The sequence below is a fragment of the Chiloscyllium plagiosum genome, chromosome 5 (genome assembly GCF_004010195.1).
Source record: "Chiloscyllium plagiosum isolate BGI_BamShark_2017 chromosome 5, ASM401019v2, whole genome shotgun sequence".
Taxonomy (NCBI): Eukaryota; Metazoa; Chordata; class Chondrichthyes; order Orectolobiformes; family Hemiscylliidae; genus Chiloscyllium; species Chiloscyllium plagiosum.
In genome coordinates this window covers 57,461,332-57,481,697 of record NC_057714.1, presented here as the reverse complement: position 1 = coordinate 57,481,697, position 20,366 = coordinate 57,461,332, and the positions used below count along the sequence as shown (strand labels likewise).

At 39.1% G+C, this 20,366-nt stretch overlaps 1 protein-coding gene across 1 annotated transcript in view; it reads left to right on the top strand.

Moving 5' to 3' along the window:
• Positions 1-20,366, top strand: part of ezh2 (enhancer of zeste 2 polycomb repressive complex 2 subunit) — a 53,551-nt gene that overhangs the window by 8,626 nt on the left and 24,559 nt on the right. The window contains exons 2-7 of the mRNA XM_043691006.1: positions 325-453; positions 3,073-3,192; positions 4,112-4,232; positions 8,560-8,748; positions 15,524-15,626; positions 19,330-19,493. Of these exons, the coding sequence (XP_043546941.1) occupies positions 325-453; positions 3,073-3,192; positions 4,112-4,232; positions 8,560-8,748; positions 15,524-15,626; positions 19,330-19,493 (826 nt within the window). The remainder of the gene's footprint in view (positions 1-324; positions 454-3,072; positions 3,193-4,111; positions 4,233-8,559; positions 8,749-15,523; positions 15,627-19,329; positions 19,494-20,366) is intronic.

Genomic DNA, 20,366 nt, shown 5'->3' with positions numbered 1-20,366 from the left:
GATTAGAGAGCATCCTTTTTAAGGTAGAAATTAAACCCACCACCTCCAAGGATTGTGAAATTTGAAGCTCCATCTCAGAAGGCGATGTAGGTCATGTCATTGATTATTGAAGATTGATGTGGACACAGTTTTGTTATGTAAGGAATGCCATAATGAGGATATGAAATTTGAAATCTATAATCCACTATGATCATATTCAATGGTAGAGCAGGCCGGAGGAGACAAATGACCTCCTCCTTTCTCAAACTTTTATTTTTATAAGTCATGTTTTGTTGTCTATATCAATAAATTAAGTTTAAACAAATATCTTTATTCAATTCACAGAGCATGTTCAATGCAAATCGCCAAAAAATCAAAGAAAAGACAGAAATCTTGAATCAGGATTGGAAGCAACACCGGATACAACCTGTTCACATCATGACTTCTGTGAGCACAATGCGTGGTACCAGAGAGGTATAATAGATTTTTTTTTTCTGGGAAAAGCGTTTATGGTAAACATAAAGTTTTGTGCACAGTCACCCTCCCAATACAAAGAATGCTTCTTACGTTCTCCTATCCAATGTTGCAACGTGTTATTAACTGATATGAACATTATAAAGACTTTCACTATATCTGGGGGAACTTAGGCTTGTTAATCAGCATTCTATAAATAATTTGCACAATTTGTGTTAACCAAAGATAATTGGCAACTGTTGGCTTCAGAGACTTACAGCCTTTGGGTATAAAACTCTGAAATACCGGCATGAATTGAGATTAAAATTATTTATTTTTGTGGTTAAAAACAAGGACTGCAGATGCTGGAAACCAGAGTTTAGATCAGAGTGGTGCTGGAAAACACAGCAGGTCAGGCAGCATCCGCGGTGCAGGGAAATCCTGCTCCTCTGATGCTGCCTGACCTGCTGTGCTTTTCCAGCACCACTCTTATTTATTTTTGTGTAATGGTTATTGCATCAAGAATGTTTTGTGCTTATAATAAATTTTTCTTTCTATTTTGAGAAGCTCGTTGTCATCCACAATGGATGGAATTCCCTTCCCAACAGCATTGTGAAAGTACCTATGCAACATGGGTTGCAGTGGTTCAAGAAGGAAGCTCAACACCACCATCTCAAAGGCAGTTAGGAATTGGCAATTAATGATGCCAATATTCTGTGAATGAATAAAAAATAATGGCTTGTTGATTTTTATTTTGTCCGAAGTTGGGTTTTTTCCAAAAGAAAAATGGTCAATGAAGGCTGTGTTTTTTTTAACCTTTTAATGTAAAATAAAATATTGTTTACCATTGTGACCTGTATTGATCATTCACAGATTCAGCAAACAAGGCTCCCTTTCTCTTACTAGCCATCAATTCTTGGCTGTGTTTGGGTGGAGGTGTTATTTTATGCATTGGGTATTGTCCATAAAATCTTTTCATCAGTAGTTTCTTAGCTGATTGCACCTTGTTTGCAACTTCCAGCTATAAAGCCAATAATTACTTAATCACTCATAGGTTTGATCAAATTAAACTTCACAGATAATGGTACTAATTGACTAGATAAAATCTTTGAAAACTGTAGTCAGATTACTATTACTAAGTATCAGTGTTTAACTAATAAAATTCTTAACTATAACAAGACATCAGGCAAAGATCAATACCTTTTTATACCTTTGTGATTAAAATGGGTGTCTTTTAGTATAAAGTAGTGTTCGTGTGTGCAGGCAATACTTGGAGATGACGTTAGTTATGGAAATCAAAACTTTAGTTTGGTTGAGGATGAGGAACACTAGGGAGAAGAACCCACTAATTTGCATAGTCTCAAGGTCTCTGTATGGTAACCACAACATGGACAAAGTAAGCCAAAAGGAACACTGGGTGCTTGTGACATGGGTATGGCAGTAGTCGTGGATGACTTTAATCTGCATGTAATTGGAAAAATTGGTTTGGCAGTGGTAGCCTGAATGAAGGTTTCAACTAATGCTTTCTAGTTGGTTCCAGAGCATTTCTTAGAAAGGACAATCTTGAGAGCAGGTTGTACTAGACTTTGTACTGTGTCATGAGATGGATTAACTAGTGACCTCCAAGTAAAAATGCCAGTGACCAGAACTTATTTTTATGCAACTTTGGAAGCCTCTGCCTTAGCCAGTTTAGGTCAGGTAATTGAATATATTTAAGGTGGAACTAGATAGGTTCTTGTTATACGAGAGACCAGATAGGAATTTCTGGGGAAATCATAATGTGAAATCTGAAACACAAAACAACCATGATCTTATTGAATAGTGGAGTAGATTCAAGGAGCATGATGAGCTACTTCAGCACCTAATTCAAATGTTCATAAAAGTTGATTGATTATGTTTGCCTTTAATTCATGTGTAAAGTCTGTTGAGATGGAGTTGTCGGTAGTTTACAGTATTGTGCAAGTTGTTGCTGATTAATTTTGTATCACCAAGATCACTTAAGTGCATAGCAAAGTACATTATTGATGCAGATCTGCATTACAATTACTGACATCATTCAATAACAAGTAAAAATACTTCTATGAAAAAACATTTAAAGTTATCATTTAAATGATTAATGATTGACATTACTGTATGGAGAGTTTGCTGGTTATGACTGGGGCTGTGGCAGGGAGGCTGCTTATGGTGGGAAGCAATGTAGTTGTGTTTAGGGCCGACTGTAGAAGTTCTGATCAGAAGATTTTGATTCTGTCAGGGTGTGTAGATCATCGTCACTGTATTAACTTTGTGCACAGAGTTTGAAATAGATTATGATTTACCAGTTAGCAAGAAATAAAATGTTGAATAGCTCTTCCCCTGCTATGCAATTGATAAACATTTTGAAGGAGCAAACAATATCGGGCTGTGGAGAATGCAGAGGGAAGCGGGATTCGTAGATTATTCCATTTATCTTGGTGGGTCAAATAGTATCTTGCGCTTTAAATTTCTGTGCTTTTTATCACATTAATACATTTCACTATAACCATGTAATGCCATCCTAGCCTTTAAACTATGTAGTCGGTTGACCTGAAACATCACTTTCTTCCGATTGTCTTTCTGCAGTATATCCTAAGATTTTTTTCTTTGTTTGTTTATTTCTAGTGTGCTGTGGAGAGTGGATTCTCAGAATTTCCAAAGCAAGTCATTCCCTTGAAGACTTTGAATGCAGTGGCCTCCATTCCAGTTATGTACTCCTGGTCTCCCCTTCAGCAAAATTTCATGGTATGTGTTTCGGACATATGCAAGAATTATGTTTTTTAATGTTTTATTTATTTGTAATGTATCCATGGATAGTATAATCCACTTAAGTTCTTAAAAATGTTCTTCCTTTGTTCAACTGAAAATCTTTGGGCAGCATGGTGGCACAGAGACCTGCGTTCAATTCCCGCCTCAGGCAACTATCTTTGTGGAGTTTGCACATTCTCCCCGTGTCTGCGTGGGTTTCCTCCGGGTGCTCCGGTTTCCTCCCACAGTCCAAAAATGTGCGGGTTAGGTGAATTGACCATGCTAAATTGTCCATAGTTTAAGGTGAAGGGGTAAATGTAGGGGAATAGGTCTGGGTGGGTTGCTCTTTGGAGGGTCGGTGTGGACTTGATGGGCCGAAGGTCCTCTTTCCATACTGCAAGTAATCTAATCTATAAAAATAAATCTTCACTTAATTTTATTTCTTGTTTCGAACTGAGTATTCAGTTTATTTTTAATAATATCGACTTGCTATATTTGTTAATCACCTGAGGTGACAGGTATTTTTCATGCAGACTATTTTTAAAATTTAACTAGCACATGCTCCTGAAACTTATTGTTACAAAGGAAGCACTCGTGCTGCTGTCTAAATCTAGTAGAAATTAAGAGTCCTCTAATTTCTGAAGAACTCGTTTTGACTTTGCTGTTCCTGAAAATCATGTTTTTCAACCTTGACTTTTCAAACTTAATGTAATTCTTCTTTTCTTCTACCCGAATAAAAAGTCATATGGACTCCTCTATACTTGCGCTTTAAGTATAATTTTGTAATACTTGAGGAGAACTGACAAATATTCCATGTGTTTAAACATGTCACTTCATAGGAGGTCAAAAATGAACTGCAAATGTTTGCTACATTTTGTTTTTATAATTAGATATAAAGGACTTTTGTTAATTTAAGGTGGAAGATGAAACTGTTCTACACAACATTCCTTACATGGGGGATGAAATCCTGGATCAGGATGGGACTTTTATTGAAGAACTCATTAAAAACTATGATGGAAAAGTACATGGAGACCGAGGTAATGCTGTCCATCTGCTGTTTTACACTGATTAATAGTCTGTGCAGAAATATTAGTTTAATCATATTTTAGAAAATAAAATTAAAATATGGAATCCAGAAACCCATGTATAATTACTTCCAAGAAAAAAGACGTTTTCCTAATGCTGAAAGTTAATTTGGTGAAACTGACAAATGGTACTCTAAATATAAATAGCATTTAATTGGTTCTTGAACATTATGCAGTAATCTTTTAAGAATCATTGTTCATTTTAATCTTATTTTTCATTTTTCTCAAGGTATATCCTCAGCATTTTTCATGAGTAGTTACTTAACCTTGTATTACAAAATCTGTTGTATGTGTAATAGATTTTATATGTCATGAAATTTCTTGACTTCTGTGCCTCCATATTTTAATATTTTAAATGTAAATATTACGTAGAAATAGATGAAAATGAGTTTTTCCTTGTATCCAAGCTAAAATGCAGATTTCACAACACTATTTCTTTCAACTTTTAACATCTAACCACCATTCCTGTACTGAAGTGTTCGTTTCTAAGCATGATTTTGTTTTGTTTCAAAGGAGTTGAACTTTGTATCCAGGCAGTTATCATGAAGGTTGCATAGCTGAATAATTATCCATAATACTAAAATGGCTTTTGCGCATGCACAGACACAGCCTGTCACCAAACTGTTTACAACGGGCTGTATGATGAGCTTGCATGTGGGTGTGCTGCTGATGGCATGAGCCAATGGAGATGAGGGGCTTGGAAGGTGTGGGTAGTGGGAGAGTTGAGTTGGAGATCAGGACTGAAGTGGAGATTCCCCTTATTGGAGATGAGACCTTCTGCATTGCTGCTCCATTACTCCAGAATTGTGAGGAAGTGAGGACTGCAGATGCTGGAGATCAGAGCTGAAAATGTGTTGCTGGAAAAGTGCAGCAGGTCAGGCAGCATCCAAGGAGCAGGAAAATCAACGTTTCGGGCATGAGCCTGAAGAAGGGCTCATGCCTGAAAAGTCGATTCTCCTGCTCCTTGGATGCTGCCTGACCTGCTGCGCTTTTCCCGCAACACATTTTCAGTCCAGAATTGAGAGGCAGGGGTGGAGTTATTGCTCCATCGCCTTGTCCAGGATCCTGTAACTATGTATGGACAGTTATTACAACAGTACTGGTGCTCAGGCTCCACTGCTGTAGCCACTTTTTCAAAGGCCTCATAACCTAACCCATATCACGCACTTTCGATGTGTGATATTATTCCAGCCACTGAGTCCTGGATCCCTTTGCTTTTAGTTGTATTCACTTCTGATAGCAGCATCTTTTTAACTGGCTGCTACCTTGCATTGTTGTCGAATGATGTCAGGTCCCACCATATGTGTTTTATTTTTGCAACATTAGCAGCTGAAATGTACAGCAATCATTTGTACCTTTTTCCATCAAACCACCCTCTGATTTTTCTTTGGTTATTCTTACAACTAGAAGTTAAGAACAATGATGCTGAATTTGAAAATGTGTAGCATGAATTCAGAAACTTTGTCACACTACTCATTGGAGCTTAGACTTGCAACATGATCTTATAGGATTCTTAATAAGCTTGATAGAGTAATTGCTGATAGGATGTTACTCCTCATAAGTGTTTTTAGGACCAGAGGACAGTCTTGAGACAAGTTTGAGGAATTTCTTCTGCGTCATAGTCATAGAGATGTACAGTGTGGAAGCAGACCCTTCGGTCCAACTTGTCCATGCTGACCAGATATCCCAACCCAATCTAGTCCCACCTGCCAGCACCCGGCCCATATCCCTCCAAACCTTTCCTATTCATGTACCCATCCAAATGCCTTTTAAATGTTGCAATTGTACCAGCATCCACCACTTCCTCTGGCAGCTCATTCCATACATGTTCCACTCTGTGTGAAAAAGTTGCCCCTTAGGTCTTTTATATCTTTCCCCTCTCACCATAATCCAGGAGTTCTGGACTCTCCCTTCCCCAGGGAAAAGACTTTGTCTATTTATCCTATCCATGCCCCTCATGATTTTATAAACCTCTATTAGGTCACCCCCTCGGCCTCTGATGCTCCAAGGAAAACAGCCCCAGTCTGTTCAAACTCTCCTTATAACTCAATGCCTCCAACCCTGTCAACATCCTTTTAAATCTTTTCTGAACCCTTTCACGTTTCCATCTTTCCAATAGGAAGGAAACCAGAATTGCACACAATATTCCAACATTGGCCTAACCAATGTCCTGTACAGCCACAACATGACCCCCAAAATGCTGTACTCAATACTCTGATCAATAAAGGAAAGCATACCAAACACCGCCTTCACTATCCTATTTACCTGCGAACTCCACTTTCAAGGAGCTATGAACCTGCACTCCAAGGTCTCTTTGTTCAGCAACACTCCCTAGGGCCTCATCATTAAGTGTATAAGTCCTGCTAAGATTTGCTTTCCAAAATGCAGCACCTCCAGAAAGTATATTCCTGTTATGATGAAAGCAAAGGCTGGTAGGTATAGGGAATGCTGGGTGACTAAAAAATTTAAGGGTTTGGTTTGAAAAAAGGAAGCATATATCAGGTATAGGCAGGATAGATTGAGTGAGTCCTTAGAGTATAAAGGCAGTAGGAGTATACTTAAGGGAGAAATCTGGAGGGCAAAAAAGGCACATGAGATAGCTTTGACAAGTAAGGTTTTTATGAATACATTAAGATCAAAAGGGTAACAAGGGTGAGAATAGGGCCCCTCAAAGATCAGCAAGGTGGCCTTTGTGTGGAGCTGCAGGAAATGGGGGAGATACTAAGCGAGTATTTTGCAACAGTTTTTACTGTGGAAAAGGACATGGAAGATCTCGAATGTAGGGAAACAGATGATGACATCTTGAAATGTGTCCATATTACAGAAGGGGAAGTCCTGAAATGCATAAAAATGGATAAATCCCCAGGACCTGATCAGGTGTGCCCTAGAACTCTGTGGGAAGCTAGGGAAGAGGTTGCTGTGCCTCTTACTGAGATTTGTATCATCAATAGTCACAGGTGAGTTGCTGGAAGACTGGAGGTTGGCTAACATGATGCCGCTGTTTATGAAGAGTGGTAAGGACAAATCAATGAGCCTGACACCTTACCAATGGTGGGCAAGTTGTTGGAGGGAATTCTGAGGGACAGGATGTGCATGTATTTGGAAAGGCAGGACTGATTAGGGATAGTCAGCATGGCTTTGTGCATGGGAAATCATGTCACATAAACTTAATCAAGTTTTTTGAAGAAGTAACAAAGAGGATTGATGAGGGCAGAATGGTAGATGAGATGTATGTGGACTTCAGTAAGGTGTGCGACAAGGTTCCCCATGGGAGAGTGGTTAACAAGGTTAGCCTGGCTCAAAGGTAGAAGACAGAGGGTGGTGGTGGAGGGTTGTTTTTCAATCTGGAGGCCTGTGACCAGTAGAGTGCCTCAAGAATCGGTGCTGGGTCCATGACTTTTCGTCACTTATATAAATGATTTGGATGTGTGCATAAGAGGTACTGTTAGTAAGTTTGCAGATGACGCCAAAATTGGAGGTGTAGTGGACAACGAAGAAGGTTACCTCAGATTACACTGGGATCTTGATCGGATGGGCCAGTGGGCTGAGAAGTGGCAGATGGAGTTTAATTCAGATAAATGTAAAGTGCTGCATTTTGGGACAGCAGATCTTGGCAGACTTATACACTTAATGGTAAGGTTCGAGGGAGTGTTGCTGTACGGGGTGGAACATCTTTGGAAGTCCTTGCCAGAGCTCTGTCGAGGGCGGAATCAGATAATTGAGCCTAAGATAGTCCAATTCTTGATCAGTAGTAAAATTGAGGGTTATGGAGGAAAAAACAAGAAGTGAGGAGAATATGAGAGGCCATGATCCTGTTGAATGGTAGGACAGGCTTCAGGGGCCAAACAGCCTACTCCCATTCCTATTTCTTATAGTTCTAAATGTTGTGATACACCTTTGTTTTCAGACATTTCGTCACCATAACAGGTAACATCTTCAGTGAGCCTCCAGATGAAAGACTGGTGGTGTAGCCCGTTTTCTATTTAACTTGTGTAGAATCTATCCTATATAAATAGAAAGCGGGTTACACCACCAGTGCTTCATCCAGGGCCTCACTGGAGATGTTACTTAGCATGGTGATGAAACATTTGGAAGCAAACCTTCCAGCTCACCGAGCAAACCTACATCTAGAACCTCAATCTGAGCTACAAAACTTCTCAAAAGTTGCTGACACCTTTTTTGTTTTTAAGGGACATTTTATTTAAGGAAGGAAGGTAAAAGATTCAAGTCTGTGCCATTTGACACTGAACATTTTGTGATCTTTGTTTCAATATTGCAGAATGTGGTTTTATCAACGATGAGATTTTTGTAGAACTGGTAAATGCTCTAACCCAGTACAGTGATAATGATGAAGAGGATGATGATGATGAAGACGATCAAGAGAACAAATCTGAGAAGACTGATGGAAGTGACATCAGGGAAGAAAGCAATGATTCCAGGAAAGATTATCAGGAGATCAATATGGATGGTAAGGGTATAATTTGCAGAAGAAAATGAGAATGTATTGAGAAGGGGAGTTTCTAGCTCTTATGGTTCATGTAGGTTCCAATAACCCAGGACAAGGAAAGGAGCTCTATATGGTGAGTCTCAGGAGTTGAACAGAAGCTGAAAATAGTTATCTCTTGAATTATGACTTAAACCTTTCGCAAAATGGGATAGGGCAAACCAGCTTGAAGGATTGTCTCACTGGTGTATTAGAATTAGGTTTAGAACTGTGAGACACTGACCACTTGGAAAGGAGACGTCTGCTCTTGAATTGTGCTGGGGCCAATCTTTTGGTGAGCTGCATAATGTAATATATTTAGATTTTCGGAAAGTGTATGATAATGCGCTGCATATTAGGCCACATAAGATACACTGTGTAGGAAGTAGAATGTTAATGTAGATAGAGGATTGGCTAACTGAGAAAACTAGAGTCTGGATAAGGGGGGGGGGGGTAGTTTCAAGATGGTAATCTATAACAAGTGATGTGCTGCAGGGATCAATGCTGAGGCCACAGATATTTATAATATATCTTAATGATTTGGATAAAGGAAGTGAATGTACTATAGTCAGGTTTGTGAATGGAATAGTTGGAGATGATGACTATCTGTCTGCAGACGAATAAAGACAGGTAAAGTGAGTGGGCAAAATCTTGCCTGATAGAATGTAATGTGGAAAAAAAGAGGTTCACTGGGCTGATACCAGGTATGGAGGGACTGTCTTATGAGGAGAGTTGAATAGGTTGGGAGAAAGCGAGGACTGCAGATGCTGGAGATCAGAGCTGAAAATGTGTTGCTGGCAAAGAGCAGCAGGTCAGGCAGCATCCAAGGAGCAGGAGAATTGACGTTTCGGGCATGAGCCCTTCTTCAGGAATGAGGAAAGTGTGCCAAGCAGGTTGGGCCCATACGCATTGAGATTTAGAATGAGAAACACTTTATTGAACCGTAAAGGATTTTTATGGTAGTTCACAGGATAGATGCAGAAAGGCTGTTGCCCTTTTGTGGGAGAGTCCAGGATATAAGATTTTAATTTTCCCACATTGACTGGGATTCAGAGTGTTAGAGGATTGGATGAAGCAGAATTGTAAGGAGCATCCAGGAGGGTTTTCTAGAGAGGTATGTAAGTAGTCCAACTCGTGAAGTGGCATTATTGGACCTGGTGTTACGAAATGAACCTGACCAGGTGGTTGAAGTTTCAGTGGGCGATTACTTTAGGAATAGTGGTCACAATTCCATGTGTTTTAGGATATTCATGGACAAAGACAACAGTGGTCCTAAAGGAGAGTGCTAAATTGGGGGAAGGCCAACTATACCAAAATTTGGCAGGAGCTGGGGAATGTAATATCAGGAATGTAGGACCAATCTGAAACGAATTAAGAGGTCATGAGATATCCTTAGTCAGCAGGATTAAGGAAAACCCCAAAGCCTTTTATTCATATATAAGGAGCAAGAGAGTAACTAGGGAAAGGGTTGGCCCACTCAACGACAAAGGAGGAAAGAGATGTGTGGAGTCAGAGAAAATGGGTGAGATTCTTAATGAGGATTTTGTATCGGTATTCACCGAGGAGAGGGACTTGGCGGATGTTGGGGTTAAGGATAGATCTTTGATTCTTCGGCATAAGGATGGAGGAAGTGGTGCATATTCTAAAAGACATTATGGTGGATGCATCCTCAGGTCTGGATAGGATCTATCCCAGGTTACTGAGGGAAGTGGGAGAGAAAGTGAATGAGGCTTTAACTGATATCTTTGCAGCATCCTTGAAAACAGGGAAGGTCCCCGAGGACTGGAGAATTGCTAATGTCCCCTTGTTTAAGAAGGGTAGCAGGGATAATTTAGGTAATTACAGACCTGTGAGCTTGAAGTCAGTGGTAGGAAAGCTGCTGGAAAAGATACTAAGGAATAGGGTATATAGCCATTTGGAAGAAAATGGGCTTATCAGTGATCCACAGCTGGTTTTGTGCAGCGAAGGTCATGCCTTACAAACCTAATAGAATTCTTTTGAAGAGGTGACAATGTTGATTAATGAGGGAAGGGATGTAGATATATACATGGACTTTAGTAAGGCGTTGCTAAGGTTCCCCATGGTAGTCTGATGGAGGTAAAGTCGCACTGGATACAGGGTGTTCTAGCTAGATGGTTAGAAAACTGGTTGGACTACAGGAGACAGTGGTAGTGGAAGAGACCTTCTCAAAATGGAGACCTATGACCAGTGGTGTCCTACAGGGATCTGTGCTGGGACCACTGTTGTTTGTGATAGACATAAATGATTTGGAGGAAGATTTATGTTGCCTCATTAGCAAGTTTTCAGATGACACTAAGATTGGTGGAGTAGCAGATAGGGGACTGTCAGAGAATGCAGCAGAATATAGATAGATAGATTGCAGAGTTGGGCAGAGAAATGACAGATGGAGATCAGTCAGGACAAATGCGAGGTGATTCATTTTGGACGATGCAATTCCAGAATGAACTACACAGTAAATGGTAAAGTCCTGGGGATAATTGATGTGCAGACAGATCTGGGTGTTCAGGTCCATTGTTCCCTGAAGGTGGCAATGCAGGTCAGTAGAATGGTCAAGGTGTTTACTTCATCGGACAGGGTATTGAGTAGAAGAGTTGGCAGGTCATCTTGCAATTTTATAAGACTTCGGTTCGGCCTCATTTGGAATTCTGGTCGCTGCGTTACCAAAAGGATGTGGATGCTTTGGAGAAGGTGCAGTGGAGGTTCACCAGGATATTGCCTGGTTTAGATGGTGCCAGCTATGAGAGAGGTTGAGTAGATTAGGATTGTTTTCATTGGAAAGAAGGAGTTTGAGGAGGACCTGATTGAACCGTACAAAATCATAAGAGGTGTAAACGAGGTGGATAGCAAGAAACTTTTTCCCAGAGTGGAGAACTCAATTACTAGAGGTCACGAGTGCAAAGTGAGAGGGGAACAGTTTAGGGCAGAAAAACTTGGGAAGTTCTTAATACAGAGGGTGGTGGGTTCGTTGCCAGCAGAGATGGTGGGGACAGCAATGATAGTGTCATTTAAGATGTATCTAGACAGATACCTGAATGTGCAGGGAGCAAAGGAATATAGATCCTTAGAAAATAGACAGCAGATTTAGATAGGGGATATGCATCGGCGCTGGCTTGGAGGGCCGAAAAGCCTGTTCCTGCACTGTAATGTTCTTTGTTCTTAGGACAGGGGGCATAATCTCAAAATAAGGGGTCACAAATTTAAGGTAGGGATGAGGAGAAATTTGTTTTCTGGTTAGTGAATCTGTGGAATTGTTTACTGCAGAGGGCTCCAGATGCTGGATTGTTGAGCTTATTCAAGGCTGGAAGATAGATTTTTCAGGTGGAAGAGTTTAGAGTTCTGAGGAAAAGGGCAGGAAAATGGGATTGAGGATTATCAGATCAGCCATGATCTCATTGAATGATGGAGAAGACTTGATGGGCTGAATGGGCTACTTTTACATAGATATACAGACAGGATTTTAACATAAAAATAAAGGCAAGAGCATCAATCAGGGAAGATCTGGTACATCAAACAGTAGAGATGAAGAAAGCAAAATTGATATGGGGAAATCCTAAACAATGTGACAGAAAAGAATAGTGTGTACAAAGTAAAGAAGAAATTAAAGCTATACGTTTACAAGCATACGTTTACAAATGCCTCTCAATGCAATGGCATAGTGAGCAGAAACTGAGAGTAAATAGAAATAAATGAAACTTCTTGATGGCTATTGTCATAGATTCTTGTGGCAAATCTCATCTAGCCTTGGTGAGTTAATAACTTTCAGCACAGTCAGCCTATCAAATATTTTAATTCATCCTTCAAGCATGCCTCTTATCTGTGCAAATTCTCTTTTTGGTCACTAATTGAGCCTCACATAGTTTTCATAGTTATATTTTGATAGACTTCTTACAATGAAGACAAATGTTTTTTCATATTCTCTTTGCTTTTTTAAAAGTTTTCTCTGCGAACTTCCTATGAGCACCTTGTTTTCCTGATGCGCCATGGGAACAGTTTTTATTTTCTGCTTTATTTAACACTATCTCTTTTATCAATGAGAAACATGGCTTTGACCGTCCTTCGTTGAAACAACATACCTCAATTGTACCTGAACTGTACCTTTCCTTTGCACAAATGACTACCTTTGAAATCAGTTTTGCCTGCCAATCTTTATTTAGACCAGATAAATCGCAGTGCTATCTGTTGGATTGTTGAGTGCAAATTGGCAGCAATTTTATTTTTGTACCAATAGCTCTTGTCGTACAGTAGTAACATCCTACCTTTTGGGGCCAGAAGGTTTGTGTTCAAGTTCTACCTGTTCCAGAGGTATGTAGTAATGTCTGAATAGATTGATTAGGAAAATAATCTGACTAGTTCACTAGGACTCAAATTGGTTTTTGGTGCACCTTCAGATCGTGAGACTGTCACCTAACAGCTTAATTCGTTGTCTGAAGTGTAAGCTAACATAAGCAGTAGAAAGTTTCAACTGTGATGTCTGATGCAAAAGAAAAAATATGAGAGAAAGTAAGGAGATACGTCAAGGAATAGTGCGAATAAATTAAGTTTAAGCAAACAAAAGGGAGCATATGGTCCACTTAGGGCTATTAAATTAATGCAACCTTGGAAGAACAATGAGCGTTCATTGCTGAGCCACTGGGAAGATTTTTTTAAAAACTGCCTTTAAGCAGACATGTTAAAGATAGATTCAGGTACATAGTTTAAGGATTTGTTGCAATGTGAGTAAGATTATTTGACTGACAATTGAAGAGGTAAATGGATTTGAGAAATTTTGTAATCTTGCTGATCAGAGCTGTGTGATCATATGTATTTGATCATTTATGTATTTGATTTGTACATTGCTGTACTGAGAGCAAATTTCAACCTTTTTAATAATCCATAAATGGGAAGGGGATGGATCAGACTGTCTCTGGTTTCTTGATTCATTGAAATGGCTGCATTTTCCCATTCATTCAAGGGATGTGGGCAACAATAGCCAGGCCCACCCCTGATTGCCACAGAGGAGTTAAAAATCAACCACATTGCTGTGTATCTGGAGTCTCATGTAGGCCAGATCAGGTAAGGATGACAGATTTCCTTCCTTGAAGGGTATTCGTGAACCAGATAGGTTTTTACAACAATTGACAACAGTTTCATTATCATTAGACTCTTAATTCCGGAGTTCAAATTTCATAATTTACTGTGGCACCATTTTATATAAAGTTGGTCAATAGGTAATCATATTTGAAATTTAATTTTGGGAAGCAGGTTTGAGGCTGAAGGATACTTGACTTGAAGCATTTTTCCTATAAAGTTTGCTGATTTTTGAGGAGCTGTATTTGGATACGGGAGGAGAAAGAAACAAACTTAATCTTCCCTTTGACAACAATCCATATTATTAAATGTTGGAAGATTAGATCTGTTTGTTCTAAACATTAGCATGTGATCATTTTAATAAAAAAGCAACAGACATCTGGGAATTTAAAGATAAAGGTGATTTCTTTTCTCATGCTTGACTCAAATCGTGGGTGGAGGGAGAACAATGGGAAATAGTCTTAATTTTGAGTGCCTTCTCAAAGGCCCGAAACTTGGAATTAATGAAAGCTCACGTTGATAATTTTATTTTGAAACTTCATCAGATTTATGGGTAATTCTGTTTGCAGTTGTACAGGACATTAATAAGGCCATTTTTGGAATACTATGTGCAATTCTTGTCTTCCTGCTATAGGAACGATGTTGTGAAACTTGAAAGTGTTAAAAAAAATTTAGAAGGATGTTGCCAGGGTTGAAGATTTTGAGCTACAGGGAGAGGCTGAATATGCTGGAGCTATTTTCCATGGAGCGTTTGAGGCTGAGGGGTGGCCTTTATAGAGGTTTATAAAATCAAGAGGGGCATGGATAGGGTAAATAGACAAAGTCTTTTCCCCAGGGTGGGGAGCTTCAAAATTAGAAGGCATGGCTGTAACACTTTCATGCAGAGGGTGGTGCTTGTATGGATTGAGCTGGCGGAGGCAAAATTACAGCATTTAAAAGGCACCAGGATGAGTATATGAATAGGAAGGGTTTAGACGGATATGGGCAACATGCTGGTAAATGGAACTAGATTTATCTAGGATATTTGATTGGCATGGGCAAGTTGGGCCAATCTCTGACTCTGACCGAACATTCTGTGAGACTGTGTCAGAGAGACGGTTCCCAATAGGGAGAGGGGAAAAAGGCCATATCATCTAATGACTATTGTATTGAACCAGGTTACCAAGGGTCACAATCTGCAGAGCCACAAAAGTGAATATAGAGTCTTCACTCCCTCCAGAACCCATTCAGTCCATCTGCAGGAGAAATCTTTAACTGTGTCTGCTAAATTTCAATTTCACCACCATTCACTTCAGAAAGAAATTTGTTAAGAAGTAACAGGATTACAACGGTGTTCTAATCTTATTTTATTTGCATCTCTAGTTAATCTAATAATGTTTATGTTTTACTTGGTAGCCTTCAGCAACAGTTGTGTAATAAAATGACTGTTGTGTCTCAAAACTAAAGCCTTGCTGTTAGTTAAATTGGAGCACTGAGAGGGGCAAAGAGAAATGGGGCTAAACAAGCTATAAAAGTCTGCAGTTTGTAGATCACCCCAGTGCGTGGCAACAGTAGATTTACTGTAAACAATATGACTATGGTCTCAAATTACAAACTGTGTTACTCACCGTATATAAATCTTTGTAGATGGGAAACATTATAATGATAACTATTGGTTCCTTTTTGACCATAGTTAAAGAATGTGATGAAGGGAAGAAAAAGCCTTGTGACAAAATATTTGAAGCAATTTCATCAATGTTCCCGGATAAAGGTACACCAGATGAACTGAAGGAAAAGTAAGTACTTTAGGGTGTTTAGTTGGAAATTATATAATTGAGTTTGCATAGATCATATTCACTTGCTGGCATACTGTGTTGTTTCTTAAAGTGAATGGGTAGTTTAAAAGTGGCTGCCTTGTGTCGATTTAACTTCATCGTTTCTGTAAAGTACCTGAATTATTGAGTCTTTAAAATCTGTTTATAGTCAAAACAGTGGAACAGTATACACCGAAAATGAAATGTGTAGAAGAAATTTCCTGCTGCTTCACCATACTTGTTATGCACTTATTTGGCTTTTATCGGGTCCTTTTTGTTTAAAGTACTAACCTTACTAAAATGCATGTAAGCAAACAGGCCTTCAGAACTCTTAATGCCAAGCCCATAAAAGCAATTGTACAATGAAACTAAATATGTTTTCTCTTAATATAAAGCAGTATAAAAAAGTAAACTTGTTCGTACATTTGAGTTTTACCATATGAGGAACAACACAGGATTACATGCCTGTTAAGTAGATGACCCAAGACATTGGCATTAAGTGATCCCATAATCGTGAACAGTTATGCTCTGCATCCTCATTTCTGTCATGAGCAATATTGGGCAAATAAACAGTGGTCCTGAGAATCATACTTCACAAATATCCTCCAACTTGATTCTTGAGCCTAACCTGTCTGTGTAGAAGAGGAAGCTAAAGTGTTTGCAATATCTTCACCTGGAAGTGCTGTGAGAGGGGAGACAGTTTTACCTATGGCCTCGAGTGCTGCAGATGCAGTTTTAGACCAATTCAGTTTAATCCGAGAGATAGCAAAATAGCTGCCAAAATTGATGTAGTAAAGATTGTAGGACCTGACAAAAACTCTGCTGTGGTAGTAAAGTTTTTGTGTTCCACAACCAGCATTAACATCAGCTAAGCTCTTCTACTGGAATATTAACATTTGCCAAGTAATGCAGAAAATTGGTCTGGTATATCCTTGTTTACTAAAAGGTAGGGCAAGATCAGTTTTACCCTTAATCTATTCTCAATAATACAATGGAAGCTGTCATTGATAGCGCTGTTAAGCAGGACTTCAGTCTGCTAGCTATTGATCTAGGAATCTTATTACAACCTTTCTCAAAATGTGGGAGAAATGGTTGAATGCCAGAAGCAAGTTGAAAATAGCTTTTAATATTTGAGCAAAATTTCACCAAGTATTGCATTTAGGAATTCTGGCAAATTAAAGAATCAGGAATTCTTATCAGTGGTTAGTTGCATGAGTACAAAGGATGGTGGTTGGAAGCCTGTTCTACACTCGGCACAATATCGCAGGATCGTTTTAGTGGAGATGCTGTTGGAAGAGCTTGATTAGTTATTGTAGGTAACTAATAACTAGTTATAGGTGGTGCACACTTCTGTGTGCTTGTGGTGAAAACAGTGGATAGAGTCCCAGTGAAGTGAGCTACTTCTGTTGCTATTTCTTGTAGTCTTATCATCTTAGGACAAAAGTTATCTGTTCAGCCCCTCATCTATACTGGCATTCAATAGGATTGTGGCTAATCGGGCATTCTTTTCGTCCATTTTCCTGACCTTATCCATAGCCCTTGACTTCTCCAACTGATTAAAAAGGTATATTACCCTTAAATATACACAAACGCGCTGTCCCACAGCTCTTTGGTAAGGAATTTCAAAGACCTTCGCATGAGGAGAAACAAGACCTTCCAAGTCCCTTGAAATAAAGATCAGTGTTCCATTAACTTCCTGACTACCTGCTGAACGTGTTAACTTTGTGTTTCATGCATAAGGACCCCCAAGTCTGTGTTGCAGCTTTCCTCCATTTAAGTAACATACTGTTTGTTTTGTTTTGTTTTCCCTTCCAAAATGAACAGCTTTTCCCACATTGTACGCCATTTGCCAACATTTTGTCCACTTAATTAACCTATCAATATGTCTCTGGACCGCTTGTATCCCTTTCACAACCTGTCTCTGCCAATTTTTGTATTGTCTTGCAAATTTGGCTATGATACATCAACTTTCCTGTAAGTCTTACCAACCTGAAAGAAAACCTTTCTGCATTCGCAGTTTCCTGCCTATTAGCCAGTTCTGTATCCATACTGCAATGGGGTGTTGTGATGTAAAGGTTTAGGAGACACCTTGTCCTGAATGGTGTCAAGCGTCATGAAGGGTTACCATTGACCATATGGGTGCATTAAAACCTTTCCTAATTTCAGTTGTGAGCCAATCCATAGGAACAGTTCCAGAATCTGTAGAATCCTGCAAGATGTATCCTGTCTTTCTCTATCCACTTTCTTAAACACTCTAGGATGTATGTTATAGGGCTTTGGAGATTTATCAGCCTTTGATCTCATCAATTTCCCCAATACCATTCCCTTCGTATCTCTACTTTAATTCTTCCTTCTTTCTAAACCCTGTGTCTTCCAACATTTTGGGGTTGTTAATTTGTGGATCTGAGAGGATGGACTAACTAGCTTGATTGTGAGGGCTTGCACAGCATTGAATTCAATAGACTGAAGATGGTTGGGAGAGGAGGAAGGGAAATACTATAATTCTCGGTGTTTGTTACAAGCCACTAAATTAGTTTTTAAAAGAAGAAACCAACAAGCAATTTGGACACAACAAGGCAAAAATAATGTCCCGATTGCTAGTGTCTATTCTTTTCACTTGATTATTTTTCTTTAGCTGGTAGGGTGTTTCACAAAGGGCATATGCACAGAATTCTGCACGTGCACAATGTAAGCCTTTCTGGTTTCAGTAGGCACAATCAAACGGTAAATCATTTTACCTACTCCATGATAAACTGGAATGAAAGCCATACATATTGCCAAATACAAAGCACTTTTAAACATGTATCCTGGACCTTTCTTGTAATCAAATGAAGGGAAAGATGATAGCGATGGAGTGAATTAGAGCAATTACTGATGAGAGCAGACCAATAGGTAAATAATGACCACAACGCAATTGCATGCAGTTTAATCATGTAAAATGATTATCACTTTACATATAAAATGATAATTAATGAAAATCAAAGATAGGATGCTAAGCAAGAAAGATGCCAAGCAAATCATCCAAAAGCGGTGAATCTGTGGAATTGTCATTCACAACGTGGTTGAGGCCAAAAAAAAAAGAAATTTTCACGGAGTTGGATATAGTTCTTAGGACTAAAGGGATCAAAAGGCATGAGGTGACAGGATATAAAGAACAGTATTCTGACTAAGATGAAAAGCCATGATCATGTTGAATAGTGGAGCAGACTCAGCCTGTTGGCCTACTCCTGCTCTGATTTTTCTCTTTCTATGTAAAATGGATTTGGCGAGTACTGGGGAGAAAAACCCTGGTCAATGTTTTGGAAATGGGAAACTTTCCATGAGGTAGACAAAATATCAAATAATCAAAAGGCAAAAGAAGTTGCATCAAAGTATAGGAGTATGCATACTCAAACATTAAAATTAAACCTGCCAGCTGGCAAAGAATGCCTGAATGATAAATGTTAACAATAATAGGTAACTGTTCATTCTTTGTACACTGACTCTCAATTATTTACGATATTGTTTTGGTGTATGTATTTAATATTCATCCTCAAAGAGAACTATCTCATTCAACTATTTTGTGGAGATTGTTGCATTGATTTTAATATTATACTGTCAACCTGATGTTGAGTGAGCATACCATTAGGAGAATAAAAAGTATGCCAGAGTACTGAACTTTTCTGATTTATTTTGTTTATTAAAGGTACAAAGAATTGACAGAGCAACAACTTCCTGGAGCTCTACCTCCAGAGTGCACACCAAATATTGATGGACCAAATGCTAGATCAGTTCAACGAGAACAGAGCTTACACTCCTTCCATACTCTGTTCTGTAGGCGTTGCTTTAAATATGACTGTTTCCTACACCGTGAGTATGAAATTGTCATAGCTGACCTATATGCTTAACACAAGTAATTCTTGTATGTACAACTAATTTAGGTAGCTTTCTCAAAATATTCGAATAAGAATGGCTGGGGCATTATGTAATTAAAGCATGAATTATTTCTATGTTAGCAGTTATAATGCTGATCAGAGATTGATCTGCTTTATGTACCATATATTTTGAGCTGGAGGTGAACAGAGGAATCTTATCAATGGTTAATTTAGCCTTTCGGGATATGAGGCCCCTGTGATTCACATTGCTGTGGGAATGGACTTTGAGATGGGAGTCCTTGGGTAACATTGTTTCTGAAAAAAAAAACTGATGAGCCTTCAGATACTCTAATATACCGAGTGCGACCATTGCTCAACCAACCAAAGTTTAAAACGCGAAACACAATATTTGTTAGTTGTGACTCTATGATTGCACAGTGCTTATGAAACAATCCTGAATGCACTAATAGCTAATTTTAAGATTAGAGTGATGCTGGAAAAGCAGAGCAGGTCAGGCAGCATCCGAGGAGCAGGAAAATCTATGTTTTGGACTTTTGCCCAAAACCTTGATTTTCCTGCTCCTCGGATGCTGCCTGACCTGTGCTTTTCCAGCACCACTCTAATCTTGACTCTGTTCTCCAGCATCTGCTGTCCTCACTTTCACCTAATAGCTAATTTAACATAGTCAGTTAAACTTGTCACTTGGGACCTGTTCTTTGCAAATGAAAGCAATAGTTTCAAGCTTTGCACCTTTTTTTGAATTGCATGGGAGCATGTGGAGCCAAGAATTCCCTGTTGGTTACCTCAGCCAATCAACCTTTTTCTCCTGTCTCCTGTCATACAACCTTTTTGTGATCATTTGAAACTG